The sequence below is a fragment of the Silurus aristotelis genome, assembly GCF_946808225.1.
Source record: "Silurus aristotelis genome assembly, chromosome: 12".
Lineage (NCBI taxonomy): Eukaryota > Metazoa > Chordata > Actinopteri > Siluriformes > Siluridae > Silurus > Silurus aristotelis.
Genome location: NC_139585.1, coordinates 1,398,814 through 1,418,445, shown reverse-complemented (window position 1 = coordinate 1,418,445; position 19,632 = coordinate 1,398,814). Strand labels below are relative to the sequence as shown.

General features: G+C 40.0%; 1 protein-coding gene and 1 long non-coding RNA gene across 5 annotated transcripts in view; one reads left to right on the top strand and one right to left on the bottom strand.

The window, feature by feature from the left end:
* Positions 1–1,692: 1,692 nt before the first annotated feature.
* LOC310735010 (uncharacterized protein) overlaps positions 1,693–19,632 on the top strand; it is a 43,947-nt gene continuing 26,007 nt past the window's right edge. Inside the window, exons 1-3 of one of the 3 annotated variants that reach the window (XM_083557587.1) lie at positions 1,693–2,085; positions 2,262–2,352; positions 2,849–3,000. In XM_083557587.1, the coding sequence (XP_083413713.1) occupies positions 1,738–2,085; positions 2,262–2,276 (363 nt within the window). In that variant the 5' untranslated portion in view covers positions 1,693–1,737 and the 3' untranslated portion in view covers positions 2,277–2,352; positions 2,849–3,000. Of the gene's footprint in view, positions 2,353–2,848; positions 3,001–19,632 lie in introns of those variants that run through there. The other 2 variants (XM_083557585.1, XM_083557586.1) reach the window with 2 other exon arrangements.
* Positions 12,984–18,305, bottom strand: LOC310735050. Of its 2 annotated transcripts, XR_014536207.1 has the most exons (7): positions 18,221–18,305; positions 18,065–18,135; positions 17,317–17,657; positions 14,116–14,182; positions 13,923–14,041; positions 13,457–13,558; positions 12,984–13,279 (listed from the first exon to the last, which is right to left on the bottom strand). It is a non-coding gene; the product is annotated as an uncharacterized lncRNA (long non-coding RNA). The 2 variants fall into 2 exon arrangements; XR_014536206.1 differs by having other exon boundaries at positions 17,317–18,135.

The window sequence follows — 19,632 nt, the reverse complement described above, 5'->3', positions numbered from 1 at the left end:
ATATAGGAAAAATTTTATATACATGGTATGCTTATGTACAGTAAACAGTAATCACATAAGGTGGTTGATGTGATTGTCCTTAAAGTGACCGTGTGCGGTATGGTGTGGTATAAAGTGACCGTGTGCGGTGTGGTGTGGTATAAAGTGACCGTGTGCGGTGTGGTGTGGTATAAAGTGACTGTGTGCGGTGTGGTGTGGTATAAAGTGACCGTGTGCGGTGTGGTGTGGTATAAAGTGATCGTGTGCGGTGTGGTGTGGTATAAAGTGACCGTGTGCGGTGTGGTGTGGTATAAAGTGACCGTGTGCGGTGTGGTGTGGTATAAAGTGACCGTGTGCGGTGTGGTGTGGTATAAAGTGACCGTGTGCGGTGTGGTGTGGTATAAAGTGACCGTGTGCGGTGTGGTGTGGTATAAAGTGCACTGTGCTGTGCAAAAAGAAAAATATTTGCAGAAGTGTGACGATGAAAAGAGTGGACCAGTTTTTAGATCCTGGGTGTCTCCTGGTTTAGACTCTGAATGGCCTGCAGGAAAAAGCCCCTCCTCATTCTTTCTGTGTTTGCTTTCAGGGAGTGGAAGCGTTTCCCTGAACGCAACTAAGAAAAGTGCTGAGGGTGAGGGTGGATGAGGTGTGTTTGCCCACCCGTACGGCTTGTGGTCTGTCTGTCTGTCAGGAAGTTAGAGATCCATTGGCACAGCGGCAGGCTGAGTCCTAGGACCTCCAACTTAAAGGTTAGTGTGGAGGGAATTATGGTGTTAAATGCTGAACTGTAGTCCACAAACAGCAACTTTGTATCATTCCCTTTTCTGTGGTCCAGGTGGCTCATCGTAGTGTGAACTGTAGAGGATCCAGTGTGTCTAGTAGTGAGGCAGTGATGAAGTCTCTGACCAGTCTCTCAAAGCACTTCATCACTACTGAGGTCAGGGCTACAGGGTGGTAGTCATTAAGGCAGGCGGGCTGGGGTTTCTTAACAATGGTTATATTTTAGTTATATTATATATATATATATATATATATATATATATATATATATATATATATATATATATATATAATATAACACACACACAGTTAGATCATGTGTGTATATATATATATATAATTAGCTCTGCTGTGGTTTTTGGGTCTTATGACTGTGATTTATAGGTTGAAGTGTTTAAAAACACAGTAAACATTTATTAAATTCAAACAGTCAAAAGGAACACAGGACAAACCTGTCAGAATCCTGTGTTTGACTTGTTTGCCGCGAGTTACGTGTTTGTATCTCTCTCGGCGTCTTTCAAACAAATTTTGCTATCTATCCATCCGTTTTTCCTCTTTTAATAATCTTTAATTGTTTTTGTCTTCCTGACTTGTGCCTGTAGTTAGTTAACTCGACTATAACTAGTGTTGTTTATATTTATTTTCTCTCACTCACATCTCTGTATAATAAATCTGTTCATGACGATAAGCACTATGCCAGTTGTTTGTCTGCATTTGAGCACAGGTGAGGACTCGTTCGAGTTGCAAACGGTGGCGTTGGAGATGGAGGCATTGGAGAAACAGATTCGCGAGCTGCATGTAAAGCATGACCGGCTGCGAGAGCGGAAAGCGGCGCTAGAAACATCCCGGGCGGACGCGCACTCATCCCAGGTAAACTCCCGGGTTGAACCTAACGCTCCCAGCACATCAACTCCGCGTGCTTCTATGCCCAGGCCCAGCGCACCTACAACTCCGGCACCGGTGCAACATGGACCCTGGATGCGACCGCGGCGGAAGAGACAAGCCAAGCCCCGATCGAGGTCGTCTCCTCCTCCACCACCGGCCTTCGAGATCTCGACCGAGAACCGCTTCGTCCCCCTCCGCGAGACGGAACGCGACACTGTTATTCTCGGAGATTCCATCGTCCGGCATGTCCGCGCTACCCGAGCTAAAGGTAAGGTGCACACTCGCTGTTTTCCTGGTGCTCGTGTTCTGGATGTCGCTGCGCAGGTACCCGCGATCCTGAACGAGAACTTCGGAGCGGTTGTTCTCCATGCCGGATCAAACGACACCAGGCTGCGGCAAACGGAGATCTTAAAGAGGGACTTCAGGATCCTGGTGGAGACGGTACGCAGCACATCACCCACAACGAGGATTATAGTGTCAGGACCTCTTCCCACTTACCAGCGAGGGGCTGAGAAGTTTAGTAGACTTTTAGCTCTAAATGAATGGTTACAGTCATGGTGTCGAGAACATAAACTTCTCTTTGTTAATAACTGGAACTGTTTCTGGGAGCGTCCTAGGTTCTTCCGCCCTGATGGCCTGCACCCCAGCAGAGTTGGAGCAGCAGTGCTATCAGATAACATCTCTAGGATACTTCACACCATCTGACTGGTAAGACATCAAGAAATCTTCAACTATAAGAACACGCATACTACAGACCAAATAGTTACAAGTTCACACACAGCTCAGTTTATAGAAACCGTATCTATTCCTCGTGTAGTAAAACCAAGAATTACATACACAAGATCCAGAAATAATCTTATTGCAGTTAAAACTGAAAAATGCCAGATAAACAAACACAACAAAGTTCTAAAGTTCGGTCTTTTAAACATTAGATCACTTGCACCCAAAGCACTGATTGTAAATGAGATGATCACAGATAATAATCTGGATGCACTCTGTCTCACTGAGACCTGGATTAAACCAGGTGATTATATGGGTCTAAACGAGTCGACACCGTCAGGATATGTTTATAAGCATGAGCCCCGTCAGACTGGTCGTGGGGGGGGTGTAGGAACCATTTATAGTGCTTCTCTTAATGTTAGTCAGAGATTAGGATTCAGCTTTAAATCATTTGAAGTGCTCGTTCTTAAAATTGCACTTTCAGACATGCATAGAAAACTCGCTCTGGTCACCGTGTACAGACCCCCAGGACCCTACGCTGATTTTCTTCATGAGTTTGCTTGTTTTCTCTCAGACCTCTTGATCAGTTTTGATAAAGTGCTGCTTGTAGGAGATTTTAATATTCATGTAGATGATGAAAACGATGCCCTAGGATTATCATTTGTTGATTTACTAAACTCTTTTGGAGTTAAACAAAACGTCACCAGACCAACCCACCGTTTTAACCACACACTAGACTTAATAATATCCTACGGAGCAGACGTCACTGATATAGATATTTTACCCCAGAGTGATGACATCACAGACCATTATCTCCTACTGTACACACTACCGGTAGAGCAGATTAACCGTGTTTCACCACGCTATCGACTTGGTAGGACTATTATTCCAACCACTAAGGACAGATTCATAAATAACCTGCCTGATTTATCTCAGTTTCACATTAAACCCATAAATGCTGATCATCTTGATGAGATGGCGAACAACATAGACCTTATCCTCACTAGCACTTTAGACACTGTTGCCCCCATCCGGTTAAAAAAGGTTTCGAGAACAAGCACCTGCAGCTTGGTATAATAGTCATACGCATGCCCTAAAGAGAACAACACGTAATCTGGAGAGAAAATGGAGGAAAACTAAATTGGAGGTATTTAGAATTGCGTATAAAGACAGTATGCTTAGCTACAGACAGGCGCTAAAAGCTGCTAGAGCTAAACACCTGAGCAAACTCATAGAAAATAACAAAAACAACCCCAGGTTCCTTTTCAGTACAGTCGCTAAATTAACAACAAATCAGGGATCTGAAAAATGTGTTCCATCACAGTTTAGTAGTGAAGACTTTATGAATTTCTTCACTGAAAAAATAGATAACATTCGAAAAACAATTGTGGCAGTTCAACCTCTGACAGCATCTCCCGACACAATCGTACTTACAACCCCACAACTACACTGTTTTACATGTATAGGACAGGAAGAGCTGTATGATGCTATTATGAAAGCTAAATCAACAACATGTCAGTTAGATCCAATTCCCACTAAACTACTGAAGGAAGTGTTATATACAGCTGGTGAGCCTCTTCTCAATATTATTAACTCCTCACTATCGTTAGGTCATGTCCCTAAATCCCTCAAGTTAGCAGTTATTAAGCCCCTCATTAAAAAACCTAATCTGGATCCAAACACGCTATCGAATTACAGACCAATTTCAAATCTCCCATTTATGTCTAAGATTTTAGAAAAGATTGTCGCTGCCCAGTTATGTAACCACTTGCAGGAGAACAATATCTTTGAAGAGTTTCAGTCAGGTTTTAGGCCCCATCATAGCACAGAAACTGCTCTAGTTAAAATCACTAACGACCTGTTTTTAGCTTCAGACCAAGGCTACATCTCCCTATTAGTTTTACTAGATCTTAGTGCTGCGTTCGACACTATAGATCATGATCTTCTCCTCGATCGCTTACAGAATTACATCGGTATTCAGGGACAGGCATTAAGCTGGTTTAAATCCTACCTGTCCAATCGTTACCATTTCGTAGATTTAAATGGAGAGCTATCCAGGATAATGCTAGTAAATTATGGCGTGCCACAAGGGTCAGTTCTAGGACCCCTGCTTTTCACAATATACATGCTTCCATTAGGAAATATTATTAGAAGGCATGGAATTACCTTCCATTGTTATGCTGATGATACCCAGCTATATATTTCATCTAAACCAGGCGATACAGCTCAATTAGCTCGCATAACTGAGTGTGTTGAAGAAATAAGAGATTGGATGACCCATAACTTTCTGCTATTAAATTCTGATAAAACGGAGATTTTGCTCATCGGCCCAAAAAATAGTACACAGAAGCTCCAGCATCTCAGCCTGCATTTAGACGGTTGTTCTGTAACTACTAGTTCAACGGTAAAAGACCTGGGAGTTATTTTAGACAGCAACTTATCTTTTAAAAATCACATCAATCAAGTTACAAAAACAGCCTTCTTTCACCTTAGAAATATTTCTAAGCTAAGAAATATGTTATCTATATCTGATGCAGAGAAGCTCGTCCATGCGTTTATGGCCTCTAGAATAGACTACTGTAATGCATTACTAGGTGGATGTCCTGCATCATTAATAAACAAGCTTCAGTTAGTTCAGAATGCAGCAGCAAGAGTTCTTACTAGGTCAAGAAAATACGATCATATAACCCCAATCTTATCGTCCCTACATTGGCTTCCTATTAAGTTTCGAATAGACTACAAACTACTGCTACTCACTTATAAAGCACTAAATGGTTTGGCTCCCATGTATCTATCCAGTCTCTTAACACGCTACAATCCGTCACGCTCCCTGAGATCTCAAAACTCTGGGCTTCTAGTAGTTCCTAGAATAGCAAAGTCCACTAAAGGCGGTAGAGCATTTTCACATTTAGCTCCTAAACTCTGGAATAGTCTTCCTGACAGTGTTCGGGGTTCAGATACACTCTCCCAGTTTAAGTGCAGATTAAAAACATATCTTTTTAGCAAAGCCTACACATAACACACATCACACACATCACATCATAACCTTGTGCTCCAGAACATCTGATCACATGCACATTATCAACTTGTGCTGTTAATATCATGAACAGCAGCTACGCTAATTCCTCTCCACTGCTTCTCTTTCTCTCCCCATCCCGAGGCATCCTGAGGTTTGGCCAGCTCCAGTCACGTCCCACCTCGTGAAGATTATGGACCTATGGATGATCATGGAGAAGTAGATGCCGAGTGTTTAAAGGCCCTGGCATGGAGAAGCTGATGCTGGATCTATGATGATCACAAATTGTTCTGTATTGTTGAAAGATTTATGACCAAACTTTTGATGTCACCCATATGAGGATGGGTTCCCCTTTGAGTCTGGTTCCTCTCAAGGTTTCTTCCTCATGTCATCTAAGGGAGTTTTTCCTTGCCACTGTCGCCACGGCTGCTCATCAGGGACAAACGCACACCATTCACCTTCACTGTTGTTTTCTGTAAAGCTGCTTTGAGACAATGTCTGTTGTGAAAAGCGCAATACAAATAAACTTGACTTGACTTGACTAGAAGTGGAGGACCTGGCAGCACGTATAGGACTCCGGGCCCTGTACATTGCTAACCAGCTCCTACAGTGCTGGAGGTCCACACTAACAGCAGAGGAGCATGTTCAGCTGATTTTTATGCTTTTACACTGCTCCAGGTTACAGTCACTGTCTGTGCTTTTAAATCGAGTTTACTCTTCAGTGTTTTATTCTTAGTTTTAAATATTTCTGGGAAATAGATATATGTGCCAAGCTAAAATGGCAATATACTTAAGCAGGAAGAACAAAGTGACACAAAATGCTGACTGTGATGTTAACAGAATCTTCTCCAGACTAATGAAATCAATGATTCTGGTCAATTTTAATTTTGATAAGAGTATGGGGAGCTGAAGATGTCAAGTCTGTGTGGTGTTGTAGAGAAGCTCTATGTTTTGTAATAGGGGTAAGAATTGCACTTTGCACCAGAACTGAACTAAATGATCTCTCTCACACACACACACACACACACACACACACACACACACACACACACACACACACACACACACATGTCATGTCTAATTTAATTTATATCTATTTATCTTTTTTTGTCATTAATTTATCTATTTATTTATTTATTGAATTAATTTAATTAATAAACCTGATACCATTTGGCAAAATTCTGTAAAAAGTAAAAAAAAAATAATAAACCCACAAAAATACAAAAACACACACAAACACACAAATGTTAACTAATCTCAAGGTCCTGAAGTGGCCTAGAAAGTCTCCAGATCTCAACCCCATAGAACATCTTTGGTGGGAGTTGAGAATCCGTGTTGCCCAGCGACAGCTCCGAAACATCACTGCTCTAGAGGAGATCTGCATGGAGGAATGGACCAAACTACCAGCAACAGTGTGTAAAAACCTTGTGGTGGAGACTCACAGAAAACATTTGATCTCTGTCATTGCCAACAAACGGAATATAACAAAGTATTGAGATGAACTTTTGTTATTGACCAAATATTTATTTTTACTGTAATTTGCAAATAAATTCTTTAATAATCAGACAGTGTGATTGTCTGGATTATTTTTTCAATTTTGTCTCTCAGAGTTTAAGTGTAACGATGATGAAAACTACAGGCCTCTCTCATCTTTAAGTTTGAGAACCTGCACAATTGGTGGCTGAATAAATACTTTTTTGTCTCTATCTATCTATCTATCTATCTATCTATCTATCTATCTATCTATCTATCTATCTATCTATCTATCTATCTATCTATCTATCTATCTTCCTTCCTTCCTTCCTTCCTTCCTTCCTTCCTTCCTTCAAGTGAGGCTCCAGGCAACGACAGCAAAGTTAAATATTAAAAAGAGGAGAAAAAAAACTTAAAGGAGATAAATGTAAAAATTAGGCATAAGAGAGTTAGAATTATGTACAAGTCTGTGCAGAAGTGTCTGTGTGTATATACAGGTGCATCTCAATAAAGTAGAATTTTATTAAAAAGTTGATTTATTTCAGTAATTCAATACAGAAAGTGAAACTTGTGTATTATATAGATTCATCACACACACTGATGTATTTCAAGTGTTTATTTCTTTTCATTTTGATGATTTTGACTCACAGCTGATAAAAACCCAAAATTCAGTAACAAAAAATGAGAATATTGTGAGAAAGTTGAATATTGGAGACTCGTGATGTCTCACTCTAATCAGATCATTAACTCCAAACACCTGCTCAGGTTTCCTGAGTCTTTAAATGGTGTCTCAGTCTGGTTCAGTCTACACAATCATGGGGAAAGACTGCTGACTCGACATTTCTCCAGAAGATGATCATTAAAAAAATGTGGTAGAGGAAGGCGAAACGAAGCTCATTAATACATTTGTGGAGATTCACAAAGAGTGGACTGCAGCTGGAGTCAGTACTTCAAGAGCCTCCACATACAGATGTCTCCATGGGCTTCAACTGACTCGTTCAATTCAATTCTATTCATGTTTATTTGTATTGAACTTTTAACAATGAACATTGTCTCAGAGCAGCTTTACACAGATAATATGGTGATTAAAAGTGAAGATGTTCTTTATGAGTAACTTTGTCCCTGATGAGCGATCCGTTGGCGACTGAGGTGAAGAAAAAACTCCCCGAGATGGCATAAGGAAGAAACCTTGAGAGGAACCAGACTCAAAAGGGAACCCATCCTCATCTGGGTCCAGTGTAAAGTTTGCACAGTCAGTGGTGGTTAGAGGTGATGGGTTTCCCTTTTGAGTCTGGTTCCTCTCAAGGTTTCTTCCTCATAACATCTAAGGGAGTTTTTCCTTGCCACTGTCACCACGGCTGCTCATCAGGGACAAACACACACCATTCACCTTCACTGTTGTTTTCTGTAAAGCTGCTTTGAGACAATGTCTGTTGTGAAAAGCGCAATAGAAATAAACTTGACTTGACGTCATCTGCTAGTGTTGGTCCACTGTGTTTTATCAGGTCCAAGGTCAGCACAGCCGTCTAGCAGGAAGTTTTAGAGCACCTCATGCTTCCCTCTGCTGACCAGCTTTATGGAGATGGTGATTTCATTTTTCAGAAGTACCAAAAGTTGGTTAAATGACCATTGTGTTGGTGTGCTGACTGGAGCAAACTCACCAGATCTAAACCCCATAAAAAATATTTGGGGTATTATTAAGAGGAAAATGAGAAACAACAGACAAAAAAATGCAAATGAGCTGAAGGCTACTGTCAAAGAAACCTGGGCTTCCACACCACCTCAACAGTGCCACAGACTGATCACCTCCATGCGGCCAGTTGAGGCAGTAATTAAAGCAAAAGGAGCCCCTACCAAGTATTGACTACAGATACAGTAAATAAACATACTTTCCAGAAGGCCAACAATTCACTCAAATTGTTTTTTCGATTGGTCTTATGAAGTTTTCTAATTTTTTGATAGTGTGAATTAGTAGGTTTTTGTTATATGTGAGCCAAACTCATCAAAATTAAAAGAAATAAACACTTGAAATATTTCAGTCTGTGTGTGATGAATCTATATAATATACCAGTTTCACTTTTTGTATGGAATTACTGAAATAAATTAACTTTTAAATGATATTCTAATTTATTGAGATGCACCTGTATATCTTCTTCTTCTTCTTCTTCTTTTGGCTGCTCCCATTAGGGGGCGCCACAGCGGATCATCCGTCTCCATACCCCCCCTGTCCTCTACATCTGCCTCTTTCACACCAACTACCTGCATGTCTTCCCTCACCAAATCCATAAACCTCCTCCTTGGCTTCCTCTTTTCCTCCTTCCTGGTGGCTCCATCCTCAGCATTCTTCTACCAAAATAACTCATGTCCTTCCTCTGCACATGTTCAAAACATCTCAATCTCACCTCCCTCACCTTGTCACCAAAACATCCCACATGGGCTGTCCCTCTAATAAACTCATTTCTAAGGCTGAGATGCTGTATATGATTTGAGTATATGATAACAAGGAGAATGTATATTTTTGGTCTGCAAAAAATACTCAAATATACATAGTGTGCATGAAGGTGCAATAGAACTGAGTGCAATGGTATTTAGAGTCCTGAGAATGAAGAATTCTGCAGTCCCAGTGTGTTAAACAATGCAAATATGTATGAAATGTATAACAGAGTCAGTTGGCAGTTGTGGTTTGCAGTGAGACTGTATTACAGTTTGTTGATGATTCTAAAAACTATTCTTCAGCCTGTTGATTCTGGAGTAAAAACTCTGGTAGCATCTGTGTGATGGCAGTTTCTTGAACAGGCTGTGTGCTGGGTGAAGGGGATCAGCTGGGATATTCTTATCCTTCCCCAGAGACCGTATGTGGGAAATGACCTGCAAGGCTGGGAGTTTATTTCCAATAATGAGTTCTGCTGTTCTTACTTCTCTTTTTGGCCTTGAGATCTAGTAATGTGAAGCTGCGATACCAGACGCTCAGGTATCCAGTTAGGATGCTCTCGATAATGCATCTGTAGTAGTTGGGGGAGGGGGGGACTTCTTGAGACTGCGCAGAAAGTACAGTCACTGATGAGCTGATTTAATGACTGACGTGTTGTGCACAGACCAGGACATCAGCGAGGTGGGCACCAAGAAACTTGATGTTCTTGAATCTTTCTACAATAGTTCTGTTGATGTGTAAACCTGTAACCTTCTAAATTAAACTGTAATTTCTTTGGTTTTGCTGATGTTGAGGCAGGGGTTGCTATCACTGCACCATTGTGATAGCGCTCTCACCTCATCACTGTAGGCTGTCTCATCTCCATCAATTATGAGGCCCAAGGTGTCATCTACAAACTCAAAGATGATGTTGGAACTGTGCTGGGCAACACAGTAGTGTGTGAACAGGGAGTACAGGGGGGGACTTAGGACACAGCCCTGTGGAGCACCAGTTCTCAGATTTAAAGTGGAGGAGTAATTATTCCAAATTCTGACCACTTGGGGTCTGTTCATCAGAAAGTCCGAAATCCAGTTACACAATTGAAAGTGCAGTCCTATTTCTTTCACCTTTTAAAAGAGTTTTGCTGGGACGATGGTGTTGAAGGCAGAGCTGCAATCGATTAACAACGCTGTGTCCTCTGTGAAATAGTTTTTCCTGTATGTGAATTAGAAAGGGTCCATGGTGGCAAGGAGGAACAGATGTCGTTTTTTACAAGATTCTCAAAGCACTTCATGACAGTGGAGGTTAGAGCCACATGGCGGTAGTCATTCAGGCAGTGGATGGTAGACCTTTTAGCGACAGGGACAATGATGGTCTTCGTGAAGCATGTGGGGATAACAGACAGCTTAAGGGAGAGATTGAAGATTGGCACATGCTTTGAGGACAAGAGCATGAATGCCATCTTGACCAGGTGCTATTTTTAGGTTGTCTTTCCTGAATGATCTAAGCAGATCATGCAAGGAAATGGATAGAGCACCGTTGTTACTGTCTGTTGGGAGTTTCACTGCAGGGAAGGTGTTGTTCTCAAACCGAGCAAAGAAGGTGTTCAGCTCATTAGGTAGAGACGCAGAAATCCTTACATCACAGATTTTTCCAACCTTTCTTCTCCTGAAGGCCTGACTTTGACGCCATCCCTTCCTCCATGTGTACAGATAGAATACAGAGCATTCTCACCAGCAACATTATAACGTGGTATAGAAACACTGAGACTACACTTTCTCACTTTGCAAGCTCATGTATTGAATAGTTGTGTGTTTATCACCTCCTCTGCCTGTTTTGCTTTAAGGATTTTTACTTTTAGGACTCTCTCTTTCTTTCTTTCTCTCTCTCTCTCTCTCTCTCTCTCTCTCTCTCTCTCTCTCTCTCTCTCTCTCTCTCTCTCTCTCTCTCTCTATCTCTCTCTCTTTCTCTTTACAGTTTGTTATTACTGGTTCTCACCTGCAGGTGATGGTGAATCTGTGTAAGTGTGGCTTGGAGGTTGAGCGGTATTGAGTTTCACTTGTTCTGTATTTCATCTCCAGTCATTTTCCCCTTTATTTGTATTTTCATCTGTTATTTGTTTGTTTCTATCAACATATCAGAGATCTCATGCTATGATACAAGTGCTTTGTTTTGGTTTGTGTCTCATGTTTTTTTTGGGTTTTTTTTTTAATTCAAATAAAATACAACTTTACAATCACATTCTTTCATTTATTTTATTCTAATGGTGAACCAAAAATCATTGTGATGTATTTAACAGAACAAATGAATCAAAATTTCATTTTTTTTACTGAAACTAAAATTTGCAAATAAACAGTTGTGTATTTCCATATATTCTGAGAGAAATGTGATCAAGCGCTTTATCCAAAGAAACTGAATCCAGTTTACTTAACTTTTCATTTAAGCTCACTAACAAAAGTGATACATTGTGCTGTCCAGTGTAACTCCAGAAGCAGAAGCATTTGGACTGTTAGATTCAGCTGAGAAGATGCTCCACGCTGCTCCAGCTCGTCCTACACCAGCCTCAGCTTTGGCTCAGGTTTTAGGGATGTGTTTTCCAGGTTCAAATTTAAAAAACATTTCCATGTCAGTATAGGGGTTAGGGTTCTTTAGAGTACACCTCTGGTGGTCTGTGAAGATGTCTTGTGCTTCAACAACTGCAACGTAATTAGAAAGCCTCAGAGTAAAAATCAGAATCAAATAAACTCCTTTACATCAGACTGCTGCTGAGTTCTGGATTGTGATTCATCAGAAAATCTTGATTAATTCTCTATAACAGCAGCTCTGACATTAATGCAGCTTTATACCACCAGCTTTATTTCTTACATTTTTTCTTTTTTTTATTGTTTTTGCTTGATATATTTTTGGTCACTTTATTATGATAGAAACAGAAAGTTAAAGCTTCAGGTAAAACCCAGTATTTATTGTGACCATCTTCCTCTTTAAACTAAACACATCTTGAACTTTTTGGGGAGACTGCCATGAAGTTTTCTGAAGTAATCCTCTGGAATTACAGGTTTCTTTCAGCACTTCCCAGATAAATTTTTTAGATTTAGGTCATCTTTTATGTCTTTCTCATTCCAGGTGACCCCAAACTTCCACTCGGATATTCAGGTGTGGATTCTCTGTGGGTCAGTTCATGACTATCAATGTTTGTTCAGCTGTTTTTCTCTGCAGATATAATGCCACAGCAAAAGCAGTGTGTTTGGGATCAAAACACACTCAAATGAGACTTTTTTGTCTCATTTGTATATGTACATATGTACACTATATTCTACCAGCCATATTTGTTTTTTTAACCACCAGGATGGTGTCTTTTTATGTGAAAGCTATTCGGAAAAATATACAAATACACCAACCAAAGTTCAGTGACGTAAACAAAGGAATAAACATCTAAATTTCAACACTATTGTTAGTTTGGAGTAAAAATGCTTTACAGCATGTTGTTCACTGGACCCTCATCTTTTCTAATAAACCAGGATCAGCAGCAGTGGATGTGTTTGTGACTCATTATTACAATCATAGTCTAACTACTGCATTTCTTTATGCATGTTGTTGTGTACTGTTTACACACATTCAACAAATACATTCATTATACGTTTTTTCATTGAAAAACACTGATCTGAAATCGCTGCTTGAGGCTCAGAGCTTTAGAATGAGTCATGTAGAGTCATGGTTACCTTTCTCCATTTTTTATTTATTGTTAAACATTAACACCTGAGAACACTGGGATATCGACCGTAAGAAGAGGATTACTCAGTAAGAAGAGGATTACTCACTTGTTCATAATATTTTCTTTCCAGGGTCTGTCTTTTTTCTGGGTCCTGTTCATTTTTATTCCTCTTTTCTTGGACTCTTAGGGGAGCGTTTGTAGTGCCTTCCACATCAAAATATTTAAGTAAATGGGATGAATAGGTCTCTAGGATAGAAGGAGGGGATCGTCCAAGAAACTCACTCAGCTTTAACCAGAGCATTCGCTGGATGTGAATAAGAAAAAAGACATCTTAATATTTTACTTCAAAAAATGTACGAAATACATGAGATTATTTTTGTTAGTTTTCCATTGTGTGCAAATTACCTGTTTTTCATATTTAATAAATTGTCAGTCATGAAGCCGACTTTTAAAAACTACATTAATTTCTAACTGCACCTACCATGTCCCCATAGTTACAGGGTGTCTGGTCCTTCTCACTCTTACTGACATTTTTCTTCAGGTAATAAAACTGATCTCCAAATAAACTTGTGCGAAGATTCTCCTTTATAAAGTAGAGAAGAAAAAGGTTGGATTTCAAAAATGTTTTAAATATGAAAACCAAAGTGTGGTGTAGCAGGTGTGGGTGTGGTTTAGTGGAGTGTTCGGGAATCAGTTAATGTTACACACCTGAGACCTACCTGTGCTGTTTATATTAACTATCTCTCTCTCTCTCTCTCTCTCTCTCGCTCGTTTTTGTTCCATGAGCTGCAGTAAGATGAAGGCTGCATTTCCTTCATACTGAATTTTGTTACTGTGCAGTAATATGAGGCCAAAAAACTAAAATCGTTTGCTCCTTTTGAATCAGTGAGTTTTTAGTGTGACCTTTAAAACCATGTGAAATAAAAATAACAATAAAGTACACTAACATTCTCTAAATGGTTGAGCAACTGAGCAGAGAAGTGATCAGAAAGATAGATATTTCTATCTTTGTCGAAATAACAAACGTAGGAAGCTTCATCTGGCTTGCAGGAAGCAACTGCATACACTGTAACAAAAAGATAAAGATACATGAGAGTACAAACTAAGAGATTTCAATCAAAAAATCAAAATCACACTGACCGTTACGCTCCTCTGACAGTTTCTCCAACATTGATCCAGAATGACAAGCTTCCACATAAATGACCATCTGCAAACAGTGACCCAGTTGTGCAAAGGATTCAATAACAATCTAAACAATACATGAACTGGGGAAATGGGGTGGGAATAGAATGAGGAGAAATCTGGGTTGGTCAGAACAGCAGGTCTGACAGTAGTGCTGCTGCAAATCACAAATCTACAGTAGCTCACAAAAGAACAACGATTTTTATTCTCAAATCCTCAGAGACTCTTCACCATGAGGTCCATGAAGAACATCAAGTGGTCACAATGAGAGAATCAACTTAAAGCACCACATTGTAACTGCTCTAATACAAGATACACAATTTACATCATTCTGACCAAGCAGACAAGAACATGAACATGATGAATTGAACATGTGGCTTTGAATGTTTACACCACGTACAGCTGTTATCACTGAGGGTGCACTTACTTTAGTTGGCAGTTATTTAGACAATAATGTCTGTATGTTGAGTTTTTTTTTTAGAGCAGCGGTCCCTAACCTTTTTTGCTCCACGGACCGGTTTAATGTCACAATATTTTCATGGACCGGTCTTTAATGTGTGGAGGATAAATACAACAATATAAAACAATACGAGCATAAAAACTGGTATTTTCTAAATCTAATAATAAACGTAAATCACTGTGTTGTTTTTTGTTCATTTTTTCTCTCTGGGGGTTTGAATTTAGCAGTAATGTATTACGGGTTAGCGGCCAGAGCTCCTTTAAGAAGGTAGTGGATGGAGGTAAGTCATGTGACCGGAGCTCCTTTAAGAAGGTAGTGGATGGAGGTAAGTCGTGTGACCGGAGCTCCTTTAAGAAGGTAGTGGATGGAGGTAAGTCGTGTGACCGGAGCTCCTTTAAGAAGGTAGCGGATGGAGGTAAGTCGTGTGACCGGAGCTCCTTTAAGAAGGTAGCGGATGGAGGTAAGACGTGTGACCGGAGCTCCTTTAAGAAGGTAGTGGATGGAGGTAAGTCATGTGAGCGGAGCTCCTTTAAGAAGGTAGTGGATGGAGGTAAGCCATGTGACCGGAGCTCCTTTAAGAAGGTAGTGGATGGAGGTAAGACATGTGACCGGAGCTCCTTTAAGAAGGTAGTGGATGGAGGTAAGTCATGTGAGCGGAGCTCCTTTAAGAAGGTAGTGGATGGAGGTAAGCCATGTGACCGGAGCTCCTTTAAGAAGGTAGCGGATGGAGGTAAGCCATGTGAGCGGAGCTCCTTTAAGAAGGTAGTGGATGGAGGTAAGTCATGTGAGCGGAGCTCCTTTAAGAAGGTAGTGGATGGAGGTAAGTCATGTGAGCGGAGCTCCTTTAAGAAGGTAGTGGATGGAGGTAAGTCATGTGAGCGGAGCTCCTTTAAGAAGGTAGTGGATGGAGGTAAGACATGTGACCGGAGCTCCTTTAAGAAGGTAGTGGATGGAGGTAAGACGTGTGACCGGAGCTCCTTTAAGAAGGTAGTGGATGGAGGTAAGACGTGTGACCGGAGCTCCTTTAAGAAGGTAGTGGATGGAGGTAAGACATGTGACCGGAGCTCCTTTAAGAAGGTAGTGGATGGAGGTAAGACATGTGACCGGAGCTCCTTTAAGAAGGTAGTGGATGGAGGTAAGTCATGTGACCGGAGCTCCTTTAAGAAGGTAGTGGATGGAGGTAAGACGTGTGACCGGAGCTCCTTTAAGAAGGTAGTGGATGGAGGTAAGACGTGTGACCGGAGCTCCTTTAAGAAGGTAGTGGATGAAGGTAAGACATGTGACCGGAGCTCCTTTAAGAAGGTAGTGGATGGAGGTAAGTCATGTGACCGGAGCTCCTTTAAGAAGGTAGTGGATGGAGGTAAGTCATGTGACCGGAGCTCCTTTAAGAAGGTAGTGGATGGAGGTAAGACGTGTGACCGGAGCTCCTTTAAGAAGGTAGTGGATGGAGGTAAGACGTGTGACCGGAGCTCCTTTAAGAAGGTAGTGGATGAAGGTAAGACATGTGACCGGAGCTCCTTTAAGAAGGTAGTGGATGGAGGTAAGTCATGTGACCGGAGCTCCTTTAAGAAGGTAGTGGATGGAGGTAAGTCGTGTGACAGGAGCTCCTTTAAGAAGGTAGTGGATGGAGGTAAGTCATGTGACCGGAGCTCCTTTAAGAAGGTAGTGGATGGAGGTAAGTCATGTGACCGGAGCTCCTTTAAGAAGGTAGTGGATGGAGGTAAGACGTGTGACCGGAGCTCCTTTAAGAAGGTAGTGGATGGAGGTAAGACGTGTGACCGGAGCTCCTTTAAGAAGGTAGTGGATGAAGGTAAGACATGTGACCGGAGCTCCTTTAAGAAGGTAGTGGATGGAGGTAAGTCATGTGACCGGAGCTCCTTTAAGAAGGTAGTGGATGGAGGTAAGTCATGTGACCTGCATCAAGAGTGAGTGATAGACAGATGTGGAGGAAAAAATCTGGAAATTTTCCACAATAAAACATGGTTCAGAATCAGATCAAAAATAAAACAGAAATAATGTAAGTTATGTGTTCTTTCTGTGCGGCCATGGCCCGGGGGTTGGGGACCACTGTTTTAGAGGACAGTAAAGCTGTACTGTATACAACCTGCACATTGACTCCTCTAAAATAAATATATGTTCATTTCTATAGTAGTGACTCTTGAGAAGTTTATTCTAAAATGGTTACTGAAATATGAGGGGTGCACTAACTTTTGTAAGATACTGTATACTAATGCACTTTTCTAATGCATGATTGTCACCACAGTCCACTTAAAAATGATTAGAAAAGGAGCAGTAATAAACACTAATTCATTTGTTGTTACAGAAAACAAAAGCAATGTTCAGTGACATCACCTTCTGTACAACCTATAACAGGGCAGGGGTCAGGGGTCAGGGGTCACAATCTGCTGTATATTTAGACTATAGCACAAGCTGCAAACCTCATCAGCAAAAAAAAAAATGTGAGATTGGATTTCATAATAAAATTCAGATATGATCCACAACAGTTCTAGAACCAATATTACTCTCTACCAAAGTGATGGAGAAGTTAAAGGGTGAAGAAAGCATTGATCTGGCCATGATTCAAAGCATGAAACTGCTCTTCTAAATCAAATAGTTTTTTTTGTAACTTTTATTGTTAATAGAACTCACTTGTAGTTATTAAAAATAGTAAAGTTTTTTTTTAAAAATGTAAAGTCCACCTTTGAAAATCTGCGTTTCCTTTACATTTCCTTCACAGTTTTAATGAGGTCTTCTGCGTGAAGCTGCAACAGAGAAGAAATGATTGTTTCGTCACCTCAGTATTATACAGTTAATGGGACTCAAGAATCTAGCAACCTTCTCACATTTTATTTATCTAGCAGGTGTAGAGCAAATGTAATTGTTTTGACAACTTTACCATTACTTCAGTATACTGCACTGTACACAGAGAGATAAATAACAAAAGGGTAGAAGATGCATCGTACACTTGAATAAGGAAAACAGAACTTCTTATGGTTTCTCATGGCCTGTTATGTAGACGAAGATAGTGTCATTTTCATTACTGAAACAGAACACAAAATTGTCATATGAATTTATGGAAGAATTAGTTCCTGTTCTCACTTTTGTTATAGCAGCTCTAAACACTCATTCCTTCAGCAGCATTTGTTTTATTTTCTATCCCAAAATGTTCTTAGTATGGAGAGACCACCAAAATGTTTCAGGAGAATAAGCTTTTAATAAAGAAATGATAAGATATTAGAAGGAGTGCATTAATTTAAATATTTGACATGCAGCCTCACTCATATCCGAGCTGTTATTATAGAAAATAAATGTTGGACCAATTAGGATTTAGAATTCAGTAGTCAGGTATGGGGGAATAAATAACTGAATAACTTTAAGAACACCTTAGAATAGAATCTGGACTGAAAGGCTCGATGTAGAATTGGGGAATAAATCCAAAGTTTCTACCTTCGTATTACTTTTTTTCCAGCAGTTGAATCTCCACACAGTGCAGCCAGAAAGTTTTTAGCTGATACCTCCTGATAACAGACAATTTCAAAACCATTCATTCCACTTCACAGAAACCCAGCATGTTTATCGTGTATTACAGGTGGAACACTTCACCTCTCCAGTGTAGTCCTTTAGAACTCCAGGGTAAACATTAGGACCATTTGGGACGTTGATTTATATTTCCAGGAAAAGGATTTCTGCAAAAAAATATATAATTAACTGTAATGAAAATTAAAAAATTCTTTTCTCTCTGCCTGCAGAGGTAAAACATGTTTTTTTATGAGATTAAATAGACTGGAATAAAAATGGACTGAAAATGTTGTTCAAAGTCAAGTCATGCAACAAGTCTTATTCCCACAGTCTCTCTTTACTCGAAACTAGCAGAACTGGTCAGGAAAGCATGAACATGAGACACACAACTATTGGAAGAGGAAAGAGGGCTGATATTTCTATGTTGGGTTAAAAGCAGAACTCTATTTTAGTGTTTATTAGAGCACCAGCCACCACTGGTTCCATGTTCTGATTTGACAGCCATGAGGAAATGGATGTGATTGCCCACCGCATCCATTTTAAAAGAAGAAAACCCAGAAGCAACCGAGTGTCTGTTTACGTTTGAGTTACTCTCCAATCAAATTTCAACTGTCAGATCATGTGTTGCTCAGGAGGTCCTCTAGCAGGCATACAATAATGTCTGTTTTTTTCTCCTTTAATTGGATGGTCAGAGTGCTCACTAATTAAATCTCACAAACTATCTATAACAAATCTAGAATATTATGGTTTTATTGTGGTGTCATAATGATGGTGGATTGATTCAAGCAGGACACCACTGAAGGCCTTGGTGTAAAATGCATGGCCTGATACTGGTACTTTTCATGTATGACATTCTGTTGTATCAGCTGAATACACCAGAATTACATTTTACAGTTATTGTGAAACAGCGCCTCACAGTGGTGAAGAGAAATATATTATATAACATATTTATGTTTAAAAAAACATTGTTTTATTGTGTTCAATAAATGTTTATTCTGTTCGGCCAGTGACCTTAAGTGTGCTTTGAGTTTTGGCCCCTGTGCAGTTGAGTTTGACCCTGACATAGACAAACATTGCATATACAGTACATAGGGGCAGGTAAATGGGATGTTTGGCACTGCAGTATTAAAAGTATGTCATGTTAAACTTAATTCTCACATAATACTCACTTCTTATTATAAGCGATATCATCATACATCATCACTACAATCTGCTCATCTGGAATCCTATTCCTGTGTACTATCTGGTAGGCGTGACACACATTGGCCTGTAAATAGTATTGATATATTTATAATTAAAAGCCTGCATGCACTATAAAATACTTTTTACTAATATAAAACAATTAGTATTAATAAAATGATGTTAATATGATGTATCAGTCATTCATCAGAAGTGGAAAAATTCACATTTTAAATCAACAAATTTTTAAATAAAAAAAATTACATTAATTCTTTATATTGCTTCTTTGTCCAAAAACAATCAAATATCAAATACCA